Source organism: Quercus robur, chromosome 9 (genome assembly GCF_932294415.1).
Source record: "Quercus robur chromosome 9, dhQueRobu3.1, whole genome shotgun sequence".
Taxonomy (NCBI): Eukaryota; Viridiplantae; Streptophyta; class Magnoliopsida; order Fagales; family Fagaceae; genus Quercus; species Quercus robur.
Window position 1 is genome coordinate 27,992,109 of NC_065542.1, and position 23,350 is coordinate 28,015,458.

The following is a 23,350-nucleotide window of genomic DNA, read 5'->3' on the forward strand; positions in this document are numbered from 1 at the left end:
AGCCTACAGTTCCCCTCTGGTGAGTTTTGAGGGAAGGATGGTCGCTCCAAAAGGACAGATCAGACTACCCGTGCAAACTGGTATGGATGTGATGGAGGTGGACTTTATTGTTGTAGACTTTTTCTCTCCATACACGGCTATTATGGGTAGACCTTGGCTTCATACTCTGGGAGCAGTCTCATCTACTCTACATCAGAAAGTGAAGTACCCCTCTGGAGGCCAAGTATAAGAGATAGTAGGAAGCCAGGTTGCAGCTCGGCAGTGCCTGGTAGCGACTTTACAACATCGGCCAGAGGCAGAGACCTCGGCTACCGTCGTAATGGATTATAGCAATTAAAACCCCCAGCATTACCCTTAGATGGACCAGCTGACAAGGTAAAGTGTGAAGATTTGGAGAGGGTAATTGTTGCTGATGATTCGGAAAGATTCTTCCAGGTTGGGGCTAAACTGCCTTTGCAAGAAAAGGAGCGATTGCTAGAATTCCCCAGAGCAAATGTGGATGTGTTCGCATGGAGCCCATATGAAGCCTCAGGTATAGATCCGAATTTCATTTGTCATCGATTCAATGTGAATCCTTCCGTAATTCCCAAAAGACAACCACATCAGCGACCAAGCTCAAGCAGGCTGGGGCTATCAAAGAAGTTTTTTATCCTGAATGGTTGGCCAATACGGTGGTGGTAAAGAAGAAGACAGGAAAGTGGCGAGTGTGCGTAGACTTCACGAACCTCAATAAGGATTGTCCCAAGGATCCATTTCCCATGCCAAAGATAGACCAGTTGGTGGATGCAACCATTGGTCATCCTAGGATGAGTTTCTTAGATGCCTTCCAAGGATATCACCAAATACCGCTAGCATTGGACGATCAAGAGAAGACTGCTTTTGTCACCCCTATTGGAAACTATCATTACAAAGTGATGCTCTTTGGTTTGAAAAATGTAGGATCTACCTATCAACGGATGATGACTAAAATGTTCGAACCGTAACTGAGCAGAAACATTGAAGTCTATATTGATGACATGGTAGTGAAGAGTAAGGTGGTGTCCGAGCATGTGGAAGATCTCACGAACATCTTCAGAATACTTAGAAAGCATAAGTTAAGCCTGAATGCTTCAAAGTGTTCCTTTGGTGTAGGCTCCGGGAGGTTCCTAGGATACATGGTGACTCATAGAGGAATTGAAGTGAACTCAGATCAGATTAAGGCCATCAACGATTTACAAGCACCTCGGAATCCAAAAGAGGTGCAGAAACTGACTGGAATGACTACTGCTTTGAACCAATTTATCTCCAGATCGGCCGAGAGGTGTCGTCCCTTTTTCCTTCTACTGCATAAGTAGAAAAGATTTGAATGGACCGAGGAGTGTGCTGTGGCGTTTCGGCAGTTGAAGGAGTACCTGTCCAGGCCGCCTATCATGTCTAGTCCTGAGGTAGATGAGGTGCTGTTTGCTTATCTGACAGTTGCCCTTCATGCAGTTAGTTTTGTCTTAATACGAGAGGACAACGGCGTACAAAGACCAGTTTATTACGTAAGCAAGTCCATTCATGAAGCCGAGGTGAGATACTTATCATTGGAAAAGGCCATCTTGACGGTGGTCCATGCAACATGCAATCTTCCACATTACTTTCAAGCCCATACAGTGGTTTTCTTGACTCAGTTACCTCTCAAGTCCATACTTAGAAGTGCAGATTACACTGGGAGAATTGCTAAGTGGGGCACAATCCTAGGTGCTTTTGACATCAAGTATATGCCTCGCACCTCTGTGAAAGGCCAGGTCCTTGCTGATCTGGTTGCTGAGTTCGCTGAGTGTCCAGAAGAAACTAATATGAAGCAAAGTGACATGGATGAAAAATCGGTTGGTCTGATATCCACACAAGGCGGTTCCTCCTGGAGGGTATATATGGACGGAGTAGCAAACCAACGGGGGGCAGGATTGGGGCTAGTTTTGATATCCCCTAAAGAGATTGTCATTGAGAAATCCTTGAGGTTGGGATTCTCGGCTACTAACAACGAAGCAAAATACGTAGCTTTATTGATGGGAATGAGTATGGTCCATAAAATGGGTGGAAAGATAGCAGAATTATTCTCGGATTCAAGATTGGTAGTTGGCCAAGTGAAAGGAGAACTGGAAACCCGAGATCCAAGAATGCAGGGGTATTTGAGTCAAGTTAGGCGTATGCAAACGAAATTTGAATCTTTCGTCTTGTCGCACATCCCCCGAGGAGAAAATACCCATGCCGATTCCTTGGCAACTCTTGCCACCTCTTCAACACGGAATTTTCCTCAGGTGATAATCGTCGAAGATTTGTATACACCCACTTCACCAGAAAAGGACGTACGTCAGGTTCATCAAGTTAATCTAGCGCCGAGCTGGATGGATCCCATACTGAAATTCCTCGAAAGTGACATCTTGCCCGAAGAGAAAATAGAAGTTGATAAAATACGGAGGAAAGTTCCTCGGTTTTGGTTATCTGAGGACAAAAAGCTATATAAACGGTCATTTTCTGGGCCGTACCTACTTTGTGTACATCCCGAGATGTCAGAGTCACTCCTAGAGGAGCTGCATGAAGGTATTTGTGGAAGTCATACAGGGGGAAGGTCCCTATCACACCGAGCCATTACTCAAGGCTATTGGTGGCCACATATGCAGAAGGAAGCGCAGGATTATGTCAGAAAATGCAACTAGTGTCAAAGATTCGCCCCAAACATCCACCAGCCTGGAGGAATCCTTAACCCTCTGTCTAGCCCTTGGCCTTTTGCTTAATGGGGGCTAGATATTGTCAGTCCTTTTCCTAAAATCTTAGGAAACAAAAAGAATCTGCTGGTCGGCACAAATTACTTTACTAAATGGGTCGAAGCTGAACCTTTGGCTAACATCAGAGACGTAGATGTTAAGAGGTTTATTTGAAAGAATATTGTTACGCGATTTGGAACTCCACGCACTCTTGTCTCGGATAATGGCCTTCAATTTGATAGTACGGCCTTCAGGCAATACTGTTCAGACTTAGGTATAAAAAACAAATATTCCACTCTGGCTTATCCTCAAGGGAATGGGCAAGCTGAAGCTGTTAACAAAGTAATAGTCAATGGACTTAAAAAGAGACTGGATGATGCAAAAGGAAAATGGGTAGAGGAATTGCCACATGTTCTCTGGACCTGTCGAACAACGCCTCGACGATCAACAGGGGAGACTCCTTTTTCCATAACCTATGGAGCCGAGGCCGTCATCCCTCTGGAGACTGAATTCCCAACGTTAAGAACTAGTACATTTTCCTCGGACAGTAATGATGGGTTGTTGGGGAAAAGTTTAGACTTGATTGAAGAGTGAAGGGAAAGTGCAATGGTCCAATTGGCTTACTACTAGCATAAACTCAAGCAAGGCTATGATATTAATGTGAAGCTGAGATCGTTAGCCGTAGGAGATCTGGTGTAGAGGAAAGTTCTGGGAACCACCAAGAATCCAGCTTGGGGAAAACTGGGGTCTAATTGGGAAGGGCCTTATCAGATCACTTCAGTAGTTGGAATAGGAGCCTATTATTTGGAAGACCTAGATGAAAAAGCTGTACTTCACCCTTGGAATGTAAATAATCTCAAGAGGTATTATTATTAATAAAAGTAGTCTAGTTTGGGTTTTTCCTTTAATTTATGCTAATCGTGCATCTTGTGTTTCCACACCTAATGACATGTAGTAAAGTATTAAACAGAAACTAAGTTATGTCAGGTCATCGGATCACAAACTTAGTGGAAATTAATACCCTATGACATCTATTGAAGTATTAAACAGAAACTAAGTTATGTCAGGTCCTCGAACCACAAACTTAGTGGAAATTAATACCCTATTGCATCTTGTGAAGTATTAAACAGAAATTAAGTTATGTCAGGTCCTCGGACCACAAACTTAGTGAAAATTAATACCCTATAACATCTATTGAAGTATTAAACAGAAGCTAAGTTATGTCAGGTCCTCGGACCACAAATTTAGTGGAAATTAATGCCCTATGACATCTATTGAAGTATTAAACAGAAATTAAGTTATGTCAGGTCCTCGGACCACAAACTTAGTGGAAATTAATACCCTATTGCATCTTGTGAAGTATTAAACAGAAACTAAGTTATGTCAGGTCCTCGGACCATAAATTTAGTGGAAATTAATGCCCTATGACATCTATTGAAGTATTAAACAGAAACTAAGTTATGTCAGGTCCTCGGACCACAAACTTAGTGGAAATTAGGGTGAGTTTGGTTCAGCTTTTTGAAAAAGTGCATAATGAAAAAGTGGAGTTTTGTAAAAGTGCATAATGAAAAAGTGGAGTTTCAAAAAGCTGAGTGTTTGGTAAAAACTGTTAAAAAGTGCATAATGAAAAAGCTGAGTGTTTGGCTAGCACTTATAAAAGTGGCTTTTTGAGGGGTAAATGACCAAAAAGGACAATGTATATATAAGGGAATTTATTTCATACTTTTTTTTTTTTTTTTATGTGAGTTTGTTTTATACTTAAATCAATTACTTCATCATACTTAAATCAATTTTTCTCTTTCTAAAAAAATTATTTTTTTCTTACCAATATTAGCTAATAATAATCTACCACTTAAGATTTATTGTGAAAGTATTGTAAAAATATTGTGATAAAAATTGATACTAATTTTAATTTGAACGTACTATTAAAATTATTTTTTTCTCTTTCTAAAGAAATTATTTTTTCCGACAAGTGTTAGCTAATAATAACCTACTACTTAATATTTATTGTGAAAATATTATGATAATATTTCATTCTTTTTCATTTTTTTTCTCCTCCACTCACTTACCGCATTTTCTTCTTTTTTTTCTTTTTTTTTTTCCCTCTTTTTTTCCAGGCCACACACGTACCCACTGGCCACTCTTTTCCTTTATTTCCTTCTTTCCTTTCTTTTTCCATTTCACTTCTCCAAGTTCCAGAACATCCCAGAGAGCTCTCCTTCTTCCTCTTTTTTTTTTTTTTTTTTTTTTTTTTTTTTTTTTTTCTTAGCTCTTCGTCTGCATGATTCTTTCTCTTTCTTTTTTTTTTTTTTTTTTTTTTTTTTTTTTTTTCAATCCTTCTTTCCTCCTTTCTTTATTCCTTCCTTGCCATTTCTCCAAAACACCAGAACATCTTCTTCGTCTCTTTTTTTTTTTTCTTTTTTTTTCTTTTTTTTTCTTCTTAGCTCTTCGTCTGCATGATTCTTTCTCTTTCTTCTTCTTTTTTTTTTTTTTTTTTTTTCAATCCTTCTTTCCTCCTTTCTTTATTCCTTCCTTGCCATTTCTCCAAAACACCAGAACATCTTCTTCGTCTCTTTTTTTTTTTTTTTTTTTTTTCTTTCTTCCTTTTTTAATCCTTCTTTCCTCCTTTTTTTATTCCTTCCCAGAGAGACTTACGAAGGCAGAGCAAGGCAGAATCAGAGATGGGAGGCGTCAAAAATGCGAAGGGAGAGCAGAGATCAGAGATGAGGGGCGAATGTGAGTGTGGGTATTTCGGTCTTTCAACGTGCTGCAACGGTAATAATCAAAACGCGCTATGCGCGTTTTGATTTATGGACAGCTGATGGTCCATAAACCAAGCGCGTTTTCTCTTCAGTATTTGTAAAAGTTGAAAACGCAACTTTTATAAAAAAGTTGCGTTTTCAACTTTACCAAACGCAGAACGTGGCTGGGCTTTTTTGAAAACGCCCGTTTTGGGCTAAAAGTGGAACCAAAAGTGGAACCAAACGGGCACTTAATACCCTATTGCATCTTGTGAAGTATTAAACAGAAACTAAGTTATGTCAGGTCCTCAGACCACAAATTTAGTGGAAATTAATGCCCTATGACATCTATTGAAGTATTAAACAGAAACTAAGTTATGTCAGGTCCTCGGACCACAAACTTAGTGGAAATTAATACCCTATTGCATCTTGTGAAGTATTAAACAGAAATTAAGTTATGTCAAGTCCTCGGACCACAAACTTAGTGGAAATTAATACCCTATGACATCTATTGAAGTATTAAACAGAAACTAATTTATGTCAGGTCCTCGGACCACAAACTTAGTGGAAATTAATACCCTATTGCATCTTGTGAAGTATTAAACAGAAACTAAGTTATGTCAGGTCCTCGGACCACAAATTTAGTGGAAATTAATGCCCTATGACATCTATTGAAATATTAAATAGAAACTACGTTATGTCAGGTCCTCGGATCACAAACTTAGTGGAAATTAATACCCTATTGCATCTTGTGAAGTATTAAATAGAAACTAAGTTATGTCAGGTCCTCGGACCACAAACTTAGTGGAAATTAACACCCTGTGAAGTTTATTGGGTCACTAAATGGGTTCCTTGGAAACTAATATAGCCTCTTGATATTAAAGTGCTAGGGCCACTTGGGCTTATGCATTCCAAGATAACAAATTCTCAAATATCGTCCTAAGATCACAGGATTTTTAATCACCTATTGGAGATATAAACCCCACTAAGCTTATGAACATCATCTAATGTACAATTGAAGTACTGTAGACCCAACTTTATTCAACTTTTGAACATTCCCTAAAGTTTCAATTGATTAGAAACAATACGTATGTATCCAAGATGTCTCCCTGAGACCTCATAGTATTAATGGTTATCACCCATTTTTAATCCCCAATTGTTAATGTTTATAAGTTATTTTTTCTCTTGCAAACGAAAGATAGCCAAAATGAGTCCATTCAAATTAAGATAACACAGTGAACAAGTACAAAGATAAGATAAAACGGTAATAACAATAAGTAAATAAACATAAGAATCCTTACAAAAGCCCTAGTCAAATTACAAAATAAGTCCTATTTTTTCAACTTGATTTGGAGCTTTGGAGCTTGGCTGGCTGATTTATCTGCCTCTGAGGTGGTGACTCCCTCTTTATCCTTAGCAGCTCCCCCAGCTGGCATGACTGTGGAAGCCAAATCCTGTTGAAAGCCTTGAGAGGCAACCTCTGCCTTAGAAACAGTTGCAGTCTTGTCCAAGGAAGCTTCTGGAGGGGCATTGTTGCCTTTAGCCGGTTCCGGTTGGCCAGGAGGAGGAAGACTTGGAGGCAAAACCCCCTTATTAGGATTGACGGTTGTGGGAGTGTCTTCAGCCTGACTGGATGGAGGAGCTGAGGTGTGGATTGTTTCAGGGTAGAACACGTTCTCTGGCTTCCTCAACTCGGATGAAGCCTCAACCCCAGCTCGGTTAAGGGCTTCATCCCAAGTTTGGGCGCAGTAGATACGGCACACCATTAGCACCTCTACTCTTAATGTCTCCTCCGTCTCAGCCACACCGATTTCATAGCCTTTCTGCTTGGCTTCATTCGTTGCCTGTTCGGCCTCAGTTTTTGCTTTCTCAGCTTCCTCCCTGGACTTTTCAGCTTGCTCCCTCAGCTTTTGAGTTTCCTCCAGGTGCTTCTTAAGTACTGCAACTTGCTCGCAGGCAGTCTTCAGTTCTGCATTTGCCTCACGCAAGTGGTTTCCTTGGTCCTCGGCCTGCTTTTGATAGCCTTCCAAGGCCGAGTCAGCGCTCTTGTGAGCTTGCTCCTCAGCAAGTAACTTTTTCCTCGCATCAGCCAAGCCCTGCTCGGATTGTGTCAAAGTCTGTACAGCCATTGCACATTTCTTCTTTTCATCGTCTAGCTGACTGTAGCAGATATTGAGCATCTCATCCAGCTTAAAAGTATTTTGGATAACCTACAAGGAAGAGATTAATACTATAGTCAGTAAAAAGTACTCATCAATGAGTAATGATCACAAAAAGAAAAAGAAAAGAGTTAGCACTATACCATGCCCAAGTATATTTTATTATTGAGGATGAGTTCATTCTTCCTCACATTCTTTATTTCGGCCATGTCCTTTGGGAGTAACAAGGCCTCCTCTATAGCCGAGGCTACATGACACCAAATGCCACCGTTGAAGTCCCTAATAGATGCATCATCTCGTAGGGGCTCCCCACCATGCATGAGTGCTGGCAGCCAGGCTTGAGGCTCAGGAGGTTGAGTTTCAAACCTCTCCTGGCCTCGCTGAGGAAGATGGCTAATCTTCTGCTGCTTTGCAACTCTTTGGGCATCTTCCTCGCGGGTCGGACGGGACTTGCCAGCATCCACCACGTCCTTCCCTTTCTGTTCCCTGTACCTTTTCAATTCGACCGTATCAGTTCTGATTGGCTGTTGAGGTTGATGAGATGGTGGACGAGGAGCAGGAGGTGGAGACCTGGTGGGAAGAGAAGGAATCTGGGATTGCATTGATTTCCCTGGTGCGTTCTTCCCCCCAGGCTGATTCTCGATCAACTCCATTAAACTTCTTTAGAGCTTCCTTTGTATTCCCATTTCGTCAAGATCTTCCTCGGAGCGTATAGGTTGATCGAAAACCCCAAAATCTTCTAAGGAGTCTGAGAGTTCTACAACTTCTTCCTCTTCTTCTTCCTCTTCCTCCTTCTTTTCTACTTCCTCTTCTCTGAGGATAGGCTGGGATGAAGAGGCTCCTATTAAGACGGTGGCCACAAAAAGGGGCTCAGTGCGGGATGTATCCTAGGGAAGTGGGATACCTTCTGGAACGATGAACCCCTTGAAGGCAACACTAATACGGTGAAGCCGAGGATCATGGGCTCTGATCACGTACTTCGGCGCTTGGAAAGCAAACGAGAGGGGGGTGTAGCCGAGGATTAAATGGGCTGTCCGGAGTTGGCCGTCAGCTTCGTTCACGTAGATCTCGGCTTTCAATACCCTATCCAAGCTTGCTTTGTTGACTAACTTAAGGTTGGACTTCGTGAAATGTCTATCTGCAAAACCATTGAAATGAAACATCATTAGGGATAAGAATACTAAGACTCAAAACAAAGCAAAAAAAAAAAAAAAGGAAAAATATGTATGAACTGGATATTATGGATCTATGACTGCATTCCCACCTGGTGTTCCTTCCTCCGTGGGGCATGGCAGACCATCATGCCATTCCCCAGAAAAGATAAGGAAATCCTCCTTTAAGTTCTTGTTTGAAGTGGGAAGGCACTGAATTAGCCTCATCTCGGGATATCTCGACTTGAGATAATACCCTTGCCCCTTCAAGTGATGGAGGTTGTACACCCAGTTCACGTCATGACGGGTCAGGTTTAGGTCCATTCTCTCATTCAACGCCTCTATACTTCCAAGGACCCTAAACATATTTGGGGCACACTAAGTTGGGGATAACCTAAAGAACCTAAGGTAGCTCCTAATAATCTTACCCATGGGGATGGTCATCCGCCTTCTATGAAGGCAATCATGAGAATAACCACTTCCCTTGTTTGTCTAGCGTCGGCTCATTCCCCTTGGGCTGTGTACCTCATACCCACCGTAGAGGGAATCCTATACTTAGAGCGGAAATTTCTCATACTTTCCTCGGACTCAACTAGACATCGAAACTTACCCTCCTTTTTCCCCATTTTCCTAAAGGATTTAGTAGAGAAATTAACGAGTTTAAGATGAAAGTGGTAAAGGTTTTGAGAAAACTTATAGGTTTGAAAGAGGGTCCTCAGACAAGATTTAAGTATTTGTAGATGCCAAGAAAACGATGAAAAAGGAGAAAGACAGGTTCAGTGTATGAGCTCTAGAATTGTGTGATCGCTGAAGGTAAGAAAGAGAATTGATTTGAGAATTCCTTTATAGTCGTGCAAAAGTTATGAGCGGGAAAGTTCCCGCTCGCGAAACGAGATAGATCCCCTACCGATCAATTTACATCTTATCGTTGAACGTGGGAGATAAGGGCGTCGCCAAAATTTAATGATGCCACGCTCGGGATGCTGAAGCGTCAGGAGCATGCCTAAAACATAAAAGGGTATGGGCTTGTGACATCAAAATCAATCTTTTCTCCCGAGGAGTCGAAAAGCAAGATTTTGAGGGGCTATTGTGGGGGCCGGTTAATCAATAAATTATTAAAATCGTGTTAACTGGGCCTGTGGCCTATCCGAGGACGTAAAACTGTCCGAGGAGGCCCATATCAGGTTATAAGGGTAACCAAATGAAAAGGAGAGTAGATATCATGTGAGGTGAGTTTAGTATTCGTCCGAGGACAAAATCCTTCTCAGCAGTATGAGTCCGAGGACGACCTGAACGCCACATTGTTGCATACACCTCAGAGCTACATTACCACTGAAGGTGGGACATGGGACCAAGGTTAAGAAAGAAAAGGTAAACAAATATCTTTAACAAAATCTGCTTCCGCATTAATTGCCTCTCAACCAACTCTCTGGCCGCATTAATGTGGAGGTGATGCCTGAACAGTGATGAGACAGCCTTACAGCTGCTGGTTGGAGGTTCCAGGAGGTGTTGGATGGGACAGGAAGGGATCTCCCGAACCCAACCTACACGTGTGTGGTGAAGATGAAACCAAGAGGGCAGTATATAACATGGAAGAATGCATTGAGAGAAGAGATCAGAACTTCTAAACAAAGAGTACTTAGAAGAAAACCTTATGAAATAAAGAACTGAACTTGTTTGGAAGAGAAATTGATCGTTATATTAGTGCTAATCCGCCTATAAACGTTAAGTTTAATCGTTTTTCTTTTGGAGTTAACCTAACTCTTTGACATCCACGCTTTACAAATTTATTGTTTAGGCCTTTAACGTTCGAACCCAATACGAATTTGGGATCGTTACAAATTAAGTCCTTACAATCCTATTTTATTGAGAATTAGAGATGTATTTTTACCGAAATGTCATATTTAAACCTAAGGGTGTAGGGGTATTTTTGAACCATAAAATAAAGGATCCCAAACAAGGGAAGCCCCTTAAATAGTAGTATAGATAAAACAAAACAAAAACATATTGGTATACTTCAGAAGAAAAAATTTCATCTCACCAGATTGGCCAAATGCCTAGAATAAGTATGAAAGGTTTTTTAGTAGTATTAGAATGAGTCTAAAACTTGACTAAACCAAGACACTATTCCTGAGCCTATTGGGTCTTTTTATATTTTACTAAGTTGGGGTGCACGTGTAAGGCATGTGCTGCTCCTTAAGCAAGAAAATTAAGATATATATTTTTTTTTTTGAAGAAGTATGAAATCATGTACTTAAATTTAGTATAGCTATTTAACACATGAATATCTATTTAATATGATAATTTCTTAGATCCTATTTTACTAAAGGCAATATTTACTCACAAAAAAATTCTACTAAGAATAATAACGAATGTTATTATCTTCCAAATATAAGCAATTAAGTTTTGATAAGGCATTGTCACAATATTTAAAATTTCGCAATGAATGATGATATATGCTACAATTGAAACTTTTCATTAAATTAAATACCTACAACCATCTACAATAATGAATATATATTTTGTTATTCATATTTCCTTCTTTGTCATCTTATTTATGAGTGTAATTATGATTTTTAGCTTATTTAATTTTTAATGAACACACTTTTAAACAGGAAAAAAATAATACATATGTCATTGAAATTTTCATTAGATAAACTTATAAATCTAGAAGATTTAAACCTCTAATAAATTAGTGTTCTCTAAGTAACAAATAGAAACCACAGACATCATCATTCTTACTTTCCAAGTATGATCACCACATAAAACTCAAAATAAACAAATAAAATTTTTGGGACATTAAAATTTAGTTGGGTATTTAAGACATTGTACAATGGAATATTCTAGGAGTCATAAAATTTCATAAAAGTTTAACTGAAATAGTAACAATAGGGTTATATACTCACTTACAAAATATAAAGGATAAAATCATTCAACTTTAAAGTTTAGTGGGGAATGAACTACCCTAAACATAAAGGGGAAAAATGTTTTTTACACAATTTTTTTTTACTTTAAACAATGTGATAAAAAAAAAAATGAGCCCAAGAAAATTGTGCTTAAAAAAGTGAATTTTGGCTCAACAAATTGACTAAACCAAGAAAAAAGTCTAGGAACACAACAAAATGTCATGATATTTTCATATTACATTTATTTTTAGTTATGGTGGGCCCTGGTCTAATATTTTATTATTTTATTTTAGAGTAATGTTATGTTTACAACATTTACACAATAAATCCTAGGTGGCAAATTGTTATTGGTTTTAAATTGAGTCAACCACTTTAAACTGTGCATTAAAAAAAATTAAAAAACAAAAAGGCAACTAAAGAAAATCATGCTTGAAACAAAGAATTTTGACTCACCAAATTTTGACTAAACCAAAAAAGAAGTCTAGGAATACAATAAAATGTTACAACATTTTCACAATACTTTTTATTTCTAGCTATGGTAGGTCCCAGTCTGATATTTTATTAGGCGTAAATACACTTTTGGTCCCTACATTTTGGGCCATTTCTCGATTTGGTCCCTAAACTAATTTTGCTCCTATGTCAATCCCTGATTTTTCAAAATCATTTTTAAAATCATCCCTACCGTCAACCTGGTTATAGAATAAGCTAATGTGGCAAACGGAAGTGCCAGCTGTCAAATGTGCGCGTGGGAAGGTGCTTATCCCAGAACAGAGGCAAACCATTCTTAGACTCGAGGCTGAGGTTTCAACTTGCAAAAAGAGGGAGAAGTGTTTGACAGTGTCTCTAATTTTGGCAATAGTGATGTGTGGGATATGCCTTTGTGTGATTTTAGCTTTATTGGATTAGCTGGGTAGATTGTGGTGTATTGCTGGGTGGATTAGTTGGTGTAGAGAAATTAAGTGCCTTGTATGAAGGTTTGGCATGCTTTTTGTATGAAGGGTTGGCATGCCTTTTTGTCAGTGTTTAGGAATATGCATTGTGCAATATTTTGAGGAGAAGTGTATACCAATGACCTTGTAATTTCAGCTGGAATGAAATGAAGTTCTCATGGGTTGAACTTAAATTGTATATGTTTTTTTACCTAAATTGCTCATTATTTACTGGTTTGTAATGAATGACTGAACTTATTTTGGTAGTTGTGTGCAATGTTTTGATTGTTCTGCAGTTACCAAACCTCCCATGTACATAGTGACTGCAGTTACCAATTCTACTGTGTACATGAATCTGTTGGACACACATATCATAGCTAAAAGTATACAAACCATAAACTGAAAATAATGGAATTCATTCCATGCCACAATACTCATAATTGCAGCACAATACAGAAACCACAACATTACTGCCAATTACACAAAGCATATAGGTCATTCCCTACCATAAAATAGAAATACAAATCATACCATTGCCTGCCAACAATCATAATTCAATATAGATATCAAGCATGAAATCCAAGTTAGTTAATTAAGCCATTGTTCAGGCAACAAAAATAAAAGGTGATTGCACCACATATCACCCTACTTAGCTGCCATTGTTCAGCTATACAAAAATGGACATAAGTCAACCATTGTTCAGCCCTCATTACAACCAACAAAAAGAGCCAATGCACATAACTAACAAGTGTTCAAACTGACTACAAAAAGACAAAAGTTCAAAAAAAATTCAAATAGTGAAAAGCTCAGATTCCACTAGCTGATCCCCTTGGTCCATGCACAGATGCTTGGTTCTCATTACCCCTCAATACTTCTCTGTACCTAGATGCATTTCTTGATGCATTCAAAGTGTCACTTGTGATACTCCCCTTCCTCCTCTTGGATGTTGAAGTGTTGGGGGGTTCACTGCTCCTAGGTGTGTAGGTGGTTGCTGCACTATTGTTGGCTGGATTGTTGGAGGGTGCACTGCTTCTGTTGTTGGCTGGCCTGTTGGTAGATGGTACCCTTGGTTGATTTGGCTCATTGATGGCCACTCCACTTGCTCTACCACCATGACCACCGTTACTTGTCTACACATACATATACACTCAAGTTAACTTCAAAAGGTAGAAAACAAGTACAAACAATTGTGATTCGTGAATAAACTGATATTATACCTGTTTTGGCCTAGAACTCCTTCTGTTTGGACCACTAGCAGCAGCTGTAGGCAGTGAAGAATTGCCCCCAACCTCTCCTTTGCAACTTCTTTTGTTATGGCCTATCTTCCCACATGATTTGCATCTCTTTGCAATACCCAAACCCTTGCTATGCCCCTTGCTTGGTTCGTTGGGTTCCCTTGCTCTCTTCTTCTTGGGCTTACCAGGTGGCCTTCTCTTTATTGGAGGCTGCACAGGTGGGAGTCCAGTTGGGGTCCACAAATTCTAACCATTGATTAGATCAATCACTAGCTCATAGCATGCCTTGTATATGTTGACTCTGTAGTAGTCATCAGTGTACTTCTCAACTGCCTCTCTATTGAAGAAAATGCATGAAATTGCATGGCAGCATGGAATGCCAAAGATGTCCCATTTCCTACAACTACAGGTCCTCTTAGATAACTCCATAATAAAGCTAACTAGCCCATTCTTAACCTCAAACCTTGTGTCAAAAGCCCAACAAGCCAACCATCTATTGCTACCCATCCTTTTCCTGTGCAATCTTTTACATACTTTAGGGCACAACTTAGATTCCACATTCAAAATACTTAGTCTATTTTGTTGGGACCTGTTCATCATCCATGTCACCTTCATAGAAATACCGATGACCATCAAAATCATCATCACCACCAGAGGACCCACCCTCATCAAAATCATCAAAGTAGCCCTTACCATTGTAATAAGCATCATAAGCAGGTTCCCCCTCAGATGAACTAACATCCACAAAGTCAACATGCTCATCATGCTCATTTCCTACAGCAACATCCAATATTACTCCATTACCCCCATTAATGAGGATAGGATCATACACTGGATGCTCTACATATACACGAATCTGCCCATGACCCCTCATCAATTCAGTCATGAGCATTGCATCTTTATCATCCTTGATCAAGTGGAACACCCTATTCTCCTCATTATCCCCAGGCTTTATGTACCATAGCCTGCTCACAGCAATGTACCCAAAATCCCTACAAATGGCCTCAATCTCTACCTTAGACCACTCATCAGGATCACAATTATCTACTATCCCCACTTCACCCCCCTCATACTCCTCAAGATTTTCAGTAAACTGCCCCCCATAATGCACATGCATAGTAAATAAATTGTCCATTCTGTGTGCATGGAAAAAAAGTACTGATTATTTTATTACAATAAAGACAAAACTAAACCAAACAGTCAAACATGCACTGACTATATACATTCTAAACAATAAGCTCCTACATGGAAGACAAAACAATGCAAAAAATGTATATAGTTTACTGATAACAGGGAACATTCGTGGACCACATTGATCCCTAAAGGCCAAACAATAACAAACACCAACCAAACAGACAAATTAAAGCATAATGAATCACCAAAAGTGTGGTCCTTAATCGATGAGAGAGACAAAATTGCACATATAGACAGAATGCGTTAAAAGTAGGAGAGAGACAGATTTACATACATAGATAGAACATGTTAAAAGTAAGAGAGAGAGACATATAAAAAGAGATGGAGAAACAGATATACAGACATATGAGAATCTCAAATGCCAGAATCAATGAGGTAAATCGAGCTTCAAATTGTGACGTTCTCCTCCTCCTCCTAATTCGCACTGATTTGTCAGTGAAATCATTTCACAGAAATGGGATTGAGTTTTCTCAGGGGACTGGGCTTGAGTTTTCTCAGGTAGCACGAGCTAATTTGGGGATTTTAGGTGAAATTTGGGAATTTAGGACTGAAGTGATGAAGTGGCTGAAGGAGGGTAGTTGAAACGTTGATAAGCTTGGTCACGTGATCGTCATATGGGGGAAAAGAGGCAGGAACGTGATGTGGCTCGATCACGTGAGGGTCTCGTGGGGTTAAGTGGTACACGCTGGCATTTTCTGCAATATTTTATTAGTTGGCTTTGACAACTAGCACTTCCGTTTGCCATATCAGCTTATTCCGTAATCGGGTTGACAGTAGGGACGATTTTGAAAAATCAGGGACTGACATAGGAGCAAAATCAGTCCCTAAATGGCCCAAAATGTAGGAACCAAAAGTGTATTTACGTCATTTTATTATTTACGTCTATAACATTTCCACAACAAATTTTAGGAGGCAAATTATTACTGGTTTTAAACTGTGACCACCTCTTAAAATTGTGTATTTAAAATTAAAAAAAAAAAAAAACAAAAACAAAAAAAAAACAAAAAATTAGCCCAAGAAGACTAAGTGGAACAATGAATTTTGGCTCACCCAATTTGACTAAAAAAAAAAAAAAGAGTTTGGGAAGACAATAAAATGTTACAAAATTTTCACAGTATAATATTTATTTTCAGTCGTGGTAGGTCTTGTTATGATATTTTATTATTTATTTTAAAGAAATGCTACTTCTAAAATATTTTCACAAAAAATTATAGATGACAAGTTATTACTGATTTTAAACTGAGCCCACAATCAATATCACTTTTTTTTTATGCATCAATAGTAGCTTGGCACCTAAGATTTGTTGTGAAATTAATGTGAAAATGTTTGGACTGTACTTTTTTTTTTTTTTTTTAAATCTATAAGGAACTAAGATCTCAACAATTGTAAAAATATTGTGACAACAATATGATGTTATAGCATTTTCACAATAAATTTATTTTCAGTTGTGGTTAGTCCCCATCTCTCTCTCTCTCTCTCTTTTTTTTTTTTTTTTTTTTGCCCTATAAAAAATTGACACCTTAATAATTGTGAAAATTTGTTGTTCCAGTATAAAAATGTCATGTAAATGCATATAAATATTTGTGAAGTGCTATATCCACAACATTTTTACAACAAATCATAGGTGGTAAGTTGTTATTGGTTCTAATTTGAATCAATAAATTAAATTACTTTTTTGCAAATCCATAACAGCAAATAACAACCTATTTATCTAAAATTTATTTAAAAATTTTGTGAACGTACAATGTCTCTAAACATTTTTTTTTTTTAAAAAGATAACAAACGAAACTGGTGTCCTTACGAAAAAAAAAACAAAACAAAAAAACCAGGTTAATATGCAAAACAATGAGCTTTGAAAAACTCACCAAATAGACTAAACCAAACTGGTACGGTAGAAAGAGCCATTCACTCATTTTATATAGTAAGTAGATTTTGACTTGTAAAGAATTGACAACTTAGTAGTTTTGAAAATATTGTGATGACAATAAAATGTCTTAAAATTTTCAAAAAAGAAATGTTATGTTCACGACATTTTCATAACAAATTATAAGTAGTAGGTTGTTATTGATGGGAAAAAAGTAATTTCATTAGCAAGTTTATATTAGAACTAATAAAAATTTACTACCTATAGTTTCTTATGAAAGTGTCGTGAAAAATGTTGTGGATGTAGCACTTTTTTTGCACAATAACTTTATTTTTAGTTGTGGTTGGTTCCAATATGATATTTTATTATTTTATTTTGATCTGTAAGAAATTAACACCTCAACAATTGTGAAAATATTGTGCCAATTTGTTGTGTTAATATATTATTATTTTTTTTGTGAAACATTGCGAATTGAACAAACCAAAAATAATGTAACAAAACTACTGTACCTTTACGCATTCAAAAAAAAAAAAAGTGGCTAGTGAAACAATGCAATTTGGACAAACCAAAAATACTATAACTTCAAGGCATTCACTCTTTTTATTTATAGATAATATAATAAAAAATAAAGTAAAAAAAAAAACAAATTGGTGTACTTGAGAAGAAAAAAAATTCATCTCCTGATTGGCCAAATGCCTTGAATAAGTATGAAAGGGTTTTTTTTTTTTTTTTTCATTAAAAAAAAAAGTATGAAAGGTTTTTTTAGTAGCATTAGAATGAGTCAAAAAACTTGACTAAACCAAAACACTATTCCCAACACTATTCTTAAGCCTATTGGCTATTTTTATATTTTATTTTGACTTATAAAGAATTTGATAGCTTAGCTGTTTTGAAAATATTGTGACGACAATAAGATATTTTAAAATTTTCACAAAAGAAATGTTATGTCCACAACATTTTTATAACAAATTATAAGTAGTAGGCTGTTATTAGTGGGTAAAAAAGTAATTTCATTAACAAGTTTAAATTAGAACCAATAACAATTCACCACCTATGATTTGTTATGAAAGTGTTGTGAAAAATGTTGTGGATGTAACACTTTTTTTGCATAACAACTTTATTTCTAGTTGTGGTTGGTTCCAATATGATATTTTATTTTTTTATTTTGACCTATAAGAAATTAGCACCTCAACAGTTGTGAAAATATTGTGTCAATTTGTTGTGTTGATATTTTATTATTTTGTGAAACATTGCAAATTGAACAAACCAAAAATAATGTAGCAAAACTATTGCAACTTTACACATTCAAAAAAAAAAAAAGTGGCAGGTGAAATAGTGCTAGTTGAACAAACCAAAAATACTGTAATTTTGAGGCATTCACTCTTTTTATATATAGATAATATAATATAAAACAAAAACAAAAACAAATTGGTGTACTTGAGAAGAAAAAAAGTCAATCTCACCAGATTGGCTAAATGCCTTGAATAAGTATGAAAGGGTTTTTAGTAGCATTAGAATGAGTAAAAAAACTTGACTAAACTAAAACACTATTTTTAACACTATTCCTAAGTCTATTGGCTCTTTTTATATTTTATTTTGACTTGTAAAGAATTGATAGCTTAGCAGTTTTGAAAATATTGTGACGACAACAAGATGTGTTGAAATTTTCACAAAAGAAATGTTATGTCCATGACATAACATTGATCTGTACATTAGGCTATAATGCTGCTCTTCATTCCCAGTGATCAAACCCCTAATTGTCTTTCTTGATCTATACACTTGACTAAGGCTTAAATCAACTGAAATCTGCTGCATGACATGGTGTTGGACACTTGAGACCTCCCAATTAGGATTTGTACTAGAATCTTCCAAGTACCTATTTGCCATATATGTTGATGTAACTTGACTATTTTGAAATGTTAGGGGACAGGTACACTCAGGATTAAGCGTCTTGATCTGAAATGTGCTCTCTCCAGTAACCATAGAAGCATAACACCTCCATCCACACTTATTCTTACAATGTACAAAAATCTTCTTTCTCTCATTTAACTTCCACTTGATATCAATATGCTTCTAAATGACATACTCTCTCAGAGCCTTCCTAAAAACCTTAGAGTTTTGAAATTTCATCCCTTTTACCAACTTATCATTTCTCATATTAGTCTTTTCATTGAATCCTAGGTAGCCAGGCGTCTGCTCATCATCAGAACCATCCATACTTGCAATGTCATCCTCTAGAGCTGGTTTTGCCCACTCTTCATCTGCATCTATATATGGAGGTAGAACAATGTTTGGTTGAGGTGTATCAGTGTTTGTAGGAGGTGTATTAGTGTTTGGCTGAGGTGTATCAGTGGTTGGTTGAGGTGGATCTTTGTTAGGCTCAGGTGGAACAGTGTTAGGCTCAAGTGGAACACTGTGAGGTGGAGAAAGCACACCAAATACATCATAATCAAAGTCTTCTCCTTCTAAACCTTCATTCAACCAATCAAATTCCACTTCAACAGCAGTTACTGCACCATGTGGTTCTTCTATCACCACACTATCACCATCACTCTCCAATTGACAATCTCCATCTTCCCCTCCACCAACCCCTCCAAGAACTTCAACTGCAAGGGGAGCATGACCACTTTCCACAAACAGTATAATGGCGTCTATTGGCCATTCTACATGAAGTTTACACATAGACACCATATGTGCATCATCATTTATGAGCCTTAAGTCTTGCCCCAAGTTGCCCTCAGGAACTAAATAATGAAACCTATATGGTTCATCAATCCCTAAATCATCACATATACCTTCTATTTCAAAATAACTAAGCCTATCAAGATCCTTATCATACACTATTTCAATTATCCCACCAAAATATTCTAAATTTGGATTCCACAGAATAGTACCCCCATAATGAACCTCGAATTTGAAGTCTATATCATCCATTTGCAATAACAAATTACAATTTTACACGTAGACAATTAACAAATTGTAAAAGAACAGACACATAAAGAATAAACACTAGTATGTTTATGTTTTGCTTTTGGGAGGCAACACACATAGGGGGCAAGGACCACATGTTTTTGTTTTACTAATAAGCACATGCAAACACTAAAATTGAAACTCAACAGATTCGTAGGGTCCACAATGAGGCACAATGACCATGACAGACAAAAAGCCCATAAACATCAACAAATCCAATCCATAGGTGGTCACATTTTTCATAAACATCAACAAATTCATGTAACATTCTCAATAATGATGAGTTTCGACAGATAAATACATGTAACATTGACTAATTTCTCAAAAAATTATAAAACCCAAACAAATCCAAAGAAAAATAGTTCGAAAACCCAAACAATGACTGATTTATTACCTAGATTTGGGTCCCTCGAACAACCCAATTAGATGTAGATGGGGATTTTTCGTGATTCTAGGGTTCATGAGGGAAGTCTTTAAGGGAAACTGGTTTTGATCATTCTTATGTTGTGATTTCTATTAAAAACATGTTTTTCTAAAGTCTGAGGGTGAGGTGGGTAACAAGGAGCAAACGGATTGAAGCTCGGGTGGGAAAAGTGTTAAGTTTTAAACTAGGAGTAGGCAAAGTGCAAATGAGCCAAAGCACAGGTGGGTATACTATAATTTCCCCTAAATTATAAGTAGTAGGTTGTTATAGGTTGTTATTAGTGGGCAAAAAAGTAATTTTATTAGCAAGTTTAAATTAGAACCAATAACAATTTACCACTTATGGTTTGTTATGAAAGTGTTGTGAAAAATGTTGTAGATGTAGCACTTTTTTTGCACAATAACTTTATTTTTATTTGTGGTTGGTTCCAATATTTACACTATTATTTAAGGGACTTCCCCTGTTTGGGATCCTCATTTTTTTGGTTCAAAAAAGCCCCTACACTCCTACGTTTAAATAAAGAAAAACTAAAGCACAATCTGGTAAACATACAACTCTAACTCCGACTAAAATATTGCCAAAAAAATAGAGTCACTCTCCTGTTGATTTTCAAATTGCTTTATTCACTTATAAATTAGATTTTCAAAATAAAAATTATATATATAAAATAAAGAAACAGGTTTTTTTTTTCCCCTACAAAATAGGACCACTAAAAAAAATCCTCATCACACGTGCAAAGTGTGTATGATGAGGCTAGTGATATTTTATTATTTTTTATTTTGACCTATAAGAAATTAACACCTCAACAATTGTGAAAATATTGTGTCAATTTGTTGTGTTAATATTTTATTATTTTGTGAAACATTGCGAATTGAACAAACCAAAAATAATGTAGCAAAACTACTGTAACTTTATGCATTCAAAAAAAACAAAAACGGCCGATGAAATAGTGCAAGTTGAACAAACCATAATTACTGTAGCTTCAAGCCATTCGCTCTCTTTATATATAGATAATATAATATAAAAGAAACAAAAACAAATTGGTGTACTTGAGAAGAAAAAAAAATCCATCTCACCAGATTGGCCAAATGCCTTGAATAAGTATGAAAGGTTTTTTAGTAGCATTAGAATAAGTCCAAGAACTTGACTAAACCAAAACACTATTCCTAACACTATTCCTAAGCCTATTGGCTCTTTTTATATAGTTAATAGATTTTCATTTCCCTCTTCAATATTCTTTCCCTCTCTTTGTCTCTCTAGTCAATATGAGTATGTGCAACTGTGCAAGAGCAGCAAACAAAAATTGAAGCGAACATATCAAATCACAGTAACTTTGCTTCGTCTTTAGGCTTCTTCCTCAACACAAAGATAGGAGATCTGATGTTTTTGGGGTCACTGTTGGTGTCTTAGGCTTCACCACTTTAGGTTTGAGAGCATTTTCAAAATCAAAATCTCTCCTCTCAAATCTGAAACAATATTTCCCTCTCTCTCTCTCTCTCTCTCTCTCTCTCTCTCTCTCTCTTAAATCTTTGAAGTTTTTATGAAGAACTGCTAAAAACCGGTTTAACCATACCGGTTTATGATTTTTCCAGTTAAACCGGTGGTTTCCAGTTTTTATCGGTTTTTCTTCTATTTTCGGTTTTTAACAATAATCGAACCAGATTAAGGTCCAGTTTTTGGTTCAACCGGTTGGTCTGGTCCAGTTTTTAAAACCAAATCTTTTCTCTCTTAGATGTTTTGAGTGTTTGGTTTAGAATAATAATGGTGATGAAGAATAAGATCACAATGATGACTGGGTAAAATTCAAGCTCAATAGACCGGAATGCTGGGCTTTCTCTTACAAGAAATTTTTGCATGTCGAATACCCGTTGAACTGAGTGATCTCACTCTTTCCTTCTTCTTTTTTGTCGTTTGTTGTCATGGTCGTGTCTCTTTTTAATTATCCTCACAAATCATTCTTTGTTTGGTTTCTCAAATGTTACACTATTATTCTTATATTTGAGTTTCTATTTCATTTGCGATGATGCCAAAAAATCGCCAGTGAGTCGCACAGTCCTCACATGCCCTAGACAAGACTTGCACAACAAAGAAGAAGAAGACCTCACAGAGAGTACCGGCGTGGTACCGGCCAAATACCCTCCAAATGTTAAGTTAGAGAACTTTCACAATCCTAGAGTGCCAGAGCTGGGATAAATTGTGCGTACCTTGATTTCTGAGGGTTTTGGGTTTTTATAGTAGTGTAGAACCGACCTTTGTTTCTTGGTGAAGAAGATGTTTCCTTGTAGGGATGATTCTCATAAATACATGTATTTTACGGGATCCTTTCCATATAGAGATTTTGTTGATTAGGGTTAATCATAGGGCACAAGACATTTTCATTTGAAGTTTCATAGAGACCACTTAGGCCACGTGGATGCCACGTGGCATTGCTACCCGTCTACCTTGTATCCGACTACTTGGAATCTATCCATCTTCTCTTCCTCTCTGTCTGAGGCACGATCTTTATTCCGCCCGTTGTTTGTCAATACGTTTAGACCATCCTTCTTCTGAGCATCATTGCTTTCAGTTGGCTTTTTAGAACGGATCTGTCTATCTCAAATCCTATCCCCTTCAGTTTGAAATGAGAAATTGGGGGAAACGTAGATTCCAATGAGGATGAAAAAGCTACCTATTCTGAAATTAAAATTGAGGAAATTTGCTGGCGGAATCGAACCTAAAACTCTAAACGCCACCACTGAGTAACTCTCTCCCCCATTTTCATTTCATATCTTTATTTTCAAACTGAACTTTCTTTTTTGCATGAAGCTTAATGTCATGGGTCCAACCCCATACTGGGAGTGAGTATATTTGATATTTCCATATAATTAAAATTCTTGGTGTTGTTTTCTGTAGTTGAAATGGGTATTATTGTTGTGAATTTTAGATAAACCAATTATTCAGGAAGATAAGTGAGCTAAACTAATCTTCATGGACAGTTGGGGCACTTGGGTTAGATCTAATTTATACTAAAATTTTATTAGTGTGTGCTGTGTTTTTAAAATTTCAGAA

The 23,350-nt window shown here is 37.2% G+C and overlaps 1 protein-coding gene and 2 non-coding genes across 3 annotated transcripts; all 3 read left to right on the top strand.

Moving 5' to 3' along the window:
- The first annotated feature begins 1,409 nt into the window (after positions 1-1,409).
- LOC126700922 (uncharacterized) lies at positions 1,410-2,681 on the top strand. The gene has a single exon (XM_050399086.1). The coding sequence runs from the start codon at positions 1,410-1,412 to the stop codon at positions 2,679-2,681; it is 1,272 nt and encodes a 423-aa protein (XP_050255043.1).
- A 19,399-nt stretch (positions 2,682-22,080) lies between these two features.
- LOC126701325 (small nucleolar RNA Z107/R87) lies at positions 22,081-22,185 on the top strand. The gene has a single exon (XR_007647303.1). It is a non-coding gene; the product is annotated as a small nucleolar RNA Z107/R87 (small nucleolar RNA).
- A 756-nt stretch (positions 22,186-22,941) lies between these two features.
- LOC126701297 (small nucleolar RNA R30/Z108) lies at positions 22,942-23,044 on the top strand. Its single transcript, XR_007647279.1, has one exon. It is a non-coding gene; the product is annotated as a small nucleolar RNA R30/Z108 (small nucleolar RNA).
- The last annotated feature ends 306 nt before the right edge of the window (positions 23,045-23,350 follow it).

Coding starts and splice junctions, on each gene's coding strand:
- LOC126700922 (XM_050399086.1), top strand. CDS start 1,410: ATGTCTAGTCCTGAGGTAGATGAGGTGCTGTTTGCTTATCTGACAGTT.